The sequence below is a fragment of the Patiria miniata genome, unplaced genomic scaffold (genome assembly GCF_015706575.1).
Source record: "Patiria miniata isolate m_02_andy unplaced genomic scaffold, ASM1570657v1 HiC_scaffold_13, whole genome shotgun sequence".
Lineage (NCBI taxonomy): Eukaryota > Metazoa > Echinodermata > Asteroidea > Valvatida > Asterinidae > Patiria > Patiria miniata.
In genome coordinates this window covers 2,505,181-2,513,118 of record NW_024037051.1, presented here as the reverse complement: position 1 = coordinate 2,513,118, position 7,938 = coordinate 2,505,181, and the positions used below count along the sequence as shown (strand labels likewise).

Genomic DNA, 7,938 nt, shown 5'->3' with positions numbered 1-7,938 from the left:
AGTTCGCTCCATGGTAGGTCTGGAAGCTTGGTGGGCTTCAGTGGTTCTGCATGTTGACGGTTCTGGTTGGTGTTGCACAGATGACAGTCTTGAACAAGGTCTGTGATCTGTTCGCTCATGCCCGGCCAGTAGAGGGCTTCTCGAGCTCGTTGTTTGCATTTGACAATGCCAAGGTGCGATGCGTGGATTTGCAACAGCATGTCAGCTCTAATGCTTGCTAATTTGCTGATAATCTTCTGTCTCAGTGCCTGTGGTTGTGTCCTTGGGCCATGTACTACCGGTGTGACTGCATGTCGGGTCGATTTTCAGTGAGTACGTTCCTGGGAGTGTGCCAGTTGTTTTCTTCAGCTCTGGATATCGGTCTATGCTGAAGATTCTGTGGATGAGTCGTAGCTGCTGGCTGGCTGTTCCGGACAAGAGTGGCGGTATCTTGTTGGAACTGACAACGTAATACACAAATCGACTGATTTGTTCTTGTATTGAGTTGCCATCGTCACACATCCTTTTACTTACAGTGGGTGACTGGAGTAGGTCTCGAATTTCTGCTTTGTTGGCTCTAACTTCAGATTTGAGCCAAGCTCGACGAAGGCATTGTTTGGCATGATGCTTTGGGCAGCACCCGTATATATTTGCATGCGGAGTGTTTTGCCTGCTATTTTCACATTCTCATACCATTCGTCAGCATTCTGATCTCCAACTGAGCTGATCAGGTGTGCGTAGTCGTTGTCTGATGCAGAGTCGTTATCTGATGTGAGAATCTCCTTCTCTTCAACCTGATGTGTCGCCTGGCGTCGGCGGCACACTGCTGCAAAGTGGTGCAACTTGTGACAGTTGCTGCATCGTTGGTTTTTAGCTGGGCACTTGCTGTGTGCTGAGCTGTATCCACACTTGTGGCATAGTTGGTCACTTGATTGGGCACCTTGGTAGCGTTTGGTCTGCTGTTGTGGTGTCTTGCCAGCTGGAGAACGTCTGGGTGGAGGTTTTTTGGTATTTCCTCCTCTCCGTGTTTGTTCAGCTGGTTTCGAGAAGTGATGTTTCTTGATGGAATGGACTTTCGAGTCCTCTTCCTTGCTGATGATTTTCAGGCTTTCTTGTGACGTTTCGTGGTTTTGCCCGATGCTTATCGCTATGTCCAAAGTCAGGTCATCACCTTTTTCAAGACACTTTTCTCGAACTTTGGAATGCATGCATGACATACAATGGCATCACGGATCATGCGGTCCTCATCTGTGTAACCGCAGTCCTTGACCAGAATTTTCAGATCAGTGACGAACGCATCAAATTTCTCACCGTCTTGTTGTTTTCTGCGATGGAAATTTACTGTAGCTCTGATCGGATTTTTCTTTGGTGCCACGTAGCTCTCGTATTTAGCACACACTCCTTGCAGAGTGTCATTCTCCGCTGGGGTGTCACCAACTGCAGGTGTCCATGTGAAAGTCTCATAGATCTCTCTCCCCTTGTCTCCAATATATGTTATCAGGTAGTTGACTTTCTCTACTTCTTTCTTAGCAGCAAGAGGGCCTTTGAAGGTGAACTCACAGTGTTGCTTGAAACGTTTCCACTCTTTGTGCAGATCAGTGACAAGCCAGTTCATGCTAGGCTTGTCCGTCTTTGACATCTTGATGTCTTTTACAGGCCTCCGTAGATTTTATTTTCGCCGATGGTGTGAGTATATGCACCGAAATTCGATTTCAGTTCGGTGACTATGGCTCATTTATGAGTTATTTAACTCTACAGTTACTCAGAATTAGTCGTACGGCTGTCCGTTGCACTTTTTTGGTGATTTACTGCGAGTTATCATCCACCGTTGGTCACTAACATGTGCCAATCTATCGCTACGTGTTGTCGAGCACGTGAGGAAAGGCTCAATTTTCTGCACGAAAATTTACAGTTATTTCTGGCTACTCACTCACTGTCCTTCTATTGACGAAATCAGGAATTGGTACAACTATAGAATGCAGGGCCACTTCACTCTACATCCGCGCCTCCGTACGGCTGCGTGGAGGCGTGGAGCCGCAGTCGACCTACCTCCGAAAATCGTGGAGGCGTGGAGCCGCAGTCGATATCTCCGAGAATTGCGCCCTCTATCGGTGCGCGTCTCTGCGACTCCGCGACTCCGCGCCTCCGCGACTCCAGTGCCCCGCGTCTCCGCGACTCCGCGACTCCACGACTCCGCGCCTCCGCGACTCCAGTGCCCCGTCGCCCTCCTCCCTTCCTTTGCGAGCCCATTTAAAATGGATATGGATGCTTCGTTCTCAAAAAAATACCGCCGAGAATTGCGCCCTCTATCGGCGCGTGTCCCTGCGACTCCGCGACTCGGCGCCTCCGCGACTCCAGTGCCTCCGCGCCTCCGCGACTCCAGTGCCGCGTCGCCCTCCTCCCTTCCTTTGCGAGCCCATTTAAAATGGATATGGATGCTTCGTTCTCAAAAGAATACCGCCGAGAATTGCGCCCTCTATCGGCGCGTGTCTCTGCGACTCTGCGGTCGAGTTCGGGCGGTCTGTTCTTGACACGCGAACTTTGTTCTCGCGCTCGAACCACACGAACACGTCCCAAGAACATTGTACTCGGAACAAAATCGCACACCACCTATCCGCCGGGGGTTTGCACGAACACACGTAAAAAAGCGCGGGATTTCAAAACAGCGGCAGAAACTTCTCTAGCAAAATGGCCGACGGACATGACGGATTCAGCGTTGCTGAGAAGGGGTAGGATATTTTAATTGCTTTTAATTCTTTTTTCCCTCGGGTAGGTAGTCAGTTCTGAAGACAAATTTGTTTGCAAGGCAGAAGTTTGAAGCAAATTTCACCGCGGAAACATTTTGGTGGTTGATATTAGCTGTAAAGCGACTGTAAGCATGGTATTGTGTAAGGAAAGGGGTGAACCGTAAACTAGTAAAATATTCTTTCCGACTCTGTGAAATGTCATGAATGTGTAATGTTACGTTAATATAGCTCCATGGTTTAATAATGCAGATAAAACTAGGCCTAAGTCAGTAAGAAAAACTAAGTCAGTAAGCACTAACTTAACTGTGTCTGTGATCATGGTCAGATGGTGTGATTATTTTGCATACAAAATTAATGTCCCTACCTAGCAGCTGCCTGGTATTTACTATAGGCTACTAAAAAAGCCTTAGTACTCCTTAGTCTAAGGAGTAATGTTACACGTATTTATATAATTTACCTAGCTGCCTAGTTGCGATAATCGTAACCCACCATCCTCCCGACGCGACGGTCGAAGACCGGAGGGTTAAGAGAGTCGAGACAACTAGGGCTTAGTTAGTGTACAAAATTTACATAGGCCTAGTTGCAATTTTGACCATTTTTGCCAGACTAGTCACCAGATTTGCCCAATTTTTACCACTTTCCTCAAAATATTTTCTCAATGATGTTTTGAGTGTTATGAACGGAGTCATTACACATTGAAGATCGAATCTGTGTTCTTAAAATGTGTGTCATGATCTTTGAAAGTGGTAAAAATTGGGCACATCTGGTGACTAGTCTGGCAAAAATGGTCGAAATTGCTATTATGTAAATTGTGTACACTAGTTGTAACCCTCCGGTCTTCGACTGTCGGGAGGATGGTAGGTTACGATTATCGCAACTACTAGCTGCCTAGCACTTTTAGCAGCCTAGGGTGAGCTAAATATGCTCAATAACTGTTGAAACTTTTGTTTACCCTTATTGGAAATAGGTACACAACAAAGCAAGTTCCTGTCATAATCCGCTATGTTCCTGCTGGTATTGCAGAGCGTTTGAAATCTGGTAAGCATTTTGTTTGGGCTCGTAAATCCCCTTATATATGTGGGGCCTATTTTAAGTTGGGGGCTATCCCAAAAACTATGTCCGAGACTATTGTTCCATACCTGTTGGTAGGTAGGGCTTTATACATTATAGGCCTAACATTTTTTAACAACAAATGTTTAAATTTTAATTCCATCTTGTGAATTATTATGAGTTCACAATGACAATGAACGTATGAATCAGACAAAGATTTCTCATGGAAACATTTCTAAGTCCCCCAAAGCACTCACTGCACATAATTGGTTACCGTGCCAGTACAAATGCAAAAGTATAACATTACCAGTTAACGGTCAAATCTACACTGCCTAGTTTTTATTTTGTTTTTTATTTTTAACTTGGTGACTTTAAATGGGAAAGGGCTGCAAGGTTTCATTATCAGTACAGACAAGTTTCCCTTTTCCAATTATTTCCATCTCAATTTCATACAAAGAAATTATCTTAATTTGCTACACAGGTCCTGTGCATTACATGTATTTAGACCATTATTTTTATATTGAATCTTCTCATAGATGAAAGTTTTGCACAAACATTTTGTGCAACGGTACAGCGGCCTGGCAGGACTAGCCAACCGAAAACACGAGAGACACCTCCCCTAACCAACAGAACTGGACAGCCACGGTTACATGAAGCAGGGAGGCCCCATCCAACCCAGTCCAGCATTACACCAGGACAAGAGACAGAGGCAGGGCCCTCTTCAGTTGGACATGGTAAAATTTGAACTAATATGTTATTAGCATGTAGTGTAGTATTATGTAACTTCCCAGACGGGGGTCTTGAGCACAGAAAAACATGGAAATTAAACAAATTCAGGTCAAATTTACTTGCTCTTCAGCTGACAGAGTTATGCAAAATTGTAATGAGACAGGGTCCTCATTATTTCATCAGCTGAGTTTTTGGTCTTAGTATGTGTACTTTTCTTTAGTGTTGTTGTACCTGAGATCAAATCCAAGTCACAAACTATGAAGAGTAGGGCTGTTCAATTTCGAAAATTTAGTATTTGATTATTTGAAACTAGTATATTTAAATGGGTTAGACCATTATTGTTATATTATATTCTTCTCATAGATGAAAGTTTTGCACAAACATTTTGTGCAACGGTACAGCGGCCTGGCAGGACTAGCCAACCGAAAACACGAGAGACACCTCCCCTAACCAACAGAACTGGACAGCCACGGTTACATGAAGCAGGGAGGCCCCATCCAACCCAGTCCAGCCTTACACCAGGACAAGAGACAGAGGCAGGGCCCTCTTCAGTTGGACATGGTAAAATTTGAACTAATAACATGTTATTAGCATGTAGTGTAGTATTATGTAACTTCCCAGACGGGGGTCTTGAGCACAGAAAAACATGGAAATTAAACAAATTCAGGTCAAATTTACTTGCTCTTCAGCTGACAGAGTTATGCAAAATTGTAATGAGACAGGGTCCTCATTATTTCATCAGCTGAGTTTTTGGTCTTAGTATGTGTACTTTTCTTTAGTGTTGTTGTACCTGAGATCAAACCCAAGTCACAAACTATGAAGAGTAGGGCTGTTCAATTTCGAAAATTTAGTATTTGATTATTTGAAACTAGTATATTTAAATGGGTTAGACCATTATTGTTATATTATATTCTTCTCATAGATGAAAGTTTTGCACAAACATTTTGTGCAACGGTACAGCGGCCTGGCAGGACTAGCCAACCGAAAACACGAGAGACACCTCCCCTAACCAACAGAACTGGACAGCCACGGTTACATGAAGCAGGGAGGCCCCATCCAACCCAGTCCAGCCTTACACCAGGACAAGAGACAGAGGCAGGGCCCTCTTCAGTTGGACATGGTAAAATTTGAACTAATAACATGTTATTAGCATGTAGTGTAGTATTATGTAACTTCCCAGACGGGGGTCTCGAGCACAGAAAAACATGGAAATTAAACAAATTCAGGTCAAATTTACTTGCTCTTCAGCTGACAGAATTATGCAAAATTGTAATGAGACAGGGTCCTCATTATTTCATCAGCTGAGTCAGCTGAGTTTTGGTCTTAGTATGTAGTATGTGTACTTTTCTTTAGTGTTGTTGTACCTGAGATCAAAGCCAAGTCACAAACTATAAAGAGTAGGGCTGTTCAATTTCGAATAGTTTAGTATTTGATTATTCAAAACTGCGTTAGACTGAATATTCGAATATTCAAAATTCGCCAATCATATTTACACGAGCCAGTTAAAACTCCATACTGCGTCAGTTAAAATTTGAAGGCATAGCGTGTAGGTGGTTTGCGTGTGGTAATCGCTATTATGGAGCACTGGTTGCGACATTATTTTGCGTGCGCCTTTTGTTGCATAAAGATTATCACTAATACTTCACTGTTAACATTACATCACCGCGCAGTGTGTGTGTATGGCGTATATGTTCTACATGAATATGTCAACAGGCAAATCCTGAATCACAGTTGTAAAATACATGTACTACATGTATACTCATGCCTGATTTTTTCCTTTGTTCCAGATGAAAGAAAAACCTGGAGTGACAGAGATAGTACCCTGCTTGTGAGCTTGAGAGTCAAGATGGAAGATTCATTCCACGGAACCAAAGCTCATAAAGTGTTATGGAATAAAATTGCCAAAGAAATGCAAAGTAAGGGTTGTTTGGTCACAACAGACCACTGCCAAAACAAATGGAAATCAATTAAACGAGAGTATAAACAAACAGTGGATCATAATTCCCAAACAGGGGCCAATAGGAAGATCTGTAAATTTTACACTGAATTAGATGAATTATATGGCAACAACGAGAGTACCAGACCATCCATGACACTTAGCAGTTGTAGTGTGCCATCTACTACAGGTAACCTCCTTGATGAAACGGAGGAACCTGCTGAAAAAGTGGCAAAGCTGCCCATAGGGCGAAAAAGTCGTAAGCCAACAAAATTGCCCAATGTAGTAGACTGGCTTAATGAGTTTCATAAGGAACAAAGAGAGAGAGACAAACGGCGAGAAGAAATGGTGAGAGAACACAATCGACAGAAACTTGACAGATTTGACAGACTTCTCGATATTCTTGCTAAATCGAAAAAAGAGGATTGAACATTCTCGATTGATCAGTTGATCAGGCTAAAAGTTCTGTGTTGTTGGTGTTCCTTTTTTGCTAAATCGTCGCAGAGCTGACAAACCGGCGAATCGACCATTTTTGCGATTTCGATATTTTGTTATTTTTAGGCTTTATGAAGGTTGCTCTTTCAGGTATTTATGCCAAAATTCTTAATATTTGTCTGGATTTTGAGATTCAGAGCCCCCCTTGTGGCGAATCACTCACAAAAACAAATCCATAATTTGACATAGTGTCGAATACGAAATTTCGCTGGTAAGCAGCTTATGTAAGGTGTGCGTTCCAAGTACCAATGAATGTTATTCGTCAGTTTGTCGGATTGCGCGTGCGTGCACGCGCGATCCGACAAACTGACGAATAGCATACAAACAGTGTGAAGAACAACCGGATATTGCAGTTTAATGTAATTTGACAAACTGACGAATGCGTTTACGATCAAATAAAATCATATCGCACAACTTCTCTGATTAAATAAGTGACCTGGTGGATTCTTAGTTTCATATTTTATTCAGAATATATACTAACAGTTTTTTTATCGAAACATTGAGGGTAAAATACGGCGCCCGGAGAAGTGTCCAACTTCAATCGCGAATTACTCCAAACAAGGTTTTCGCTTATTCGTCGGTTTGTCAGCTCTGCGACGAAATACTCTGCAAATATAAATATAAAAATAACTAGAAATGTGTTTGTGGACAAACACTGAGCTGTTTCGACCGTTTTATTAATGACTGCCGTAAAGGAGTTTCATCCAGGTCGAATGAACATGTACAAGCGTATTCTATACAAAAAGTGTCCATCCTATGTAAAATTATAATATTTTTCATGACGTCAGGATGACGGCACACATTTTAAAAACTTTTCTGTAACTATCTACGACCTAACAAACTTTTTTGCAAACATTTTTTTTCGAATTAACCACGTTCCATTGGTGAGATATGAGTAAAAGGTCCAAAAATTGAATAATTCATATGAAATCACATGATGACGTCATCGTGACGTCACTGCAATTTTTGTCTATAACACTTCCTGGAATATCTGCATACCGA

The 7,938-nt window shown here is 42.6% G+C and overlaps 1 protein-coding gene across 2 annotated transcripts; it reads left to right on the top strand.

The window, feature by feature from the left end:
- The first annotated feature begins 2,480 nt into the window (after positions 1-2,480).
- On the top strand, positions 2,481-7,010 carry LOC119719731. Of its 2 annotated transcripts, XM_038189231.1 has the most exons (6): positions 2,481-2,708; positions 3,694-3,764; positions 4,313-4,510; positions 4,869-5,066; positions 5,428-5,625; positions 6,293-7,010. In XM_038189231.1, the coding sequence occupies exons 1-6, from the start codon at positions 2,668-2,670 to the stop codon at positions 6,868-6,870; spliced, it is 1,284 nt and encodes a 427-aa protein (XP_038045159.1). In that variant the 5' UTR covers positions 2,481-2,667; the 3' UTR covers positions 6,871-7,010. The 2 variants fall into 2 exon arrangements, with proteins under 2 accessions (XP_038045159.1, XP_038045163.1); XM_038189235.1 differs by lacking the exon at positions 3,694-3,764.
- The last annotated feature ends 928 nt before the right edge of the window (positions 7,011-7,938 follow it).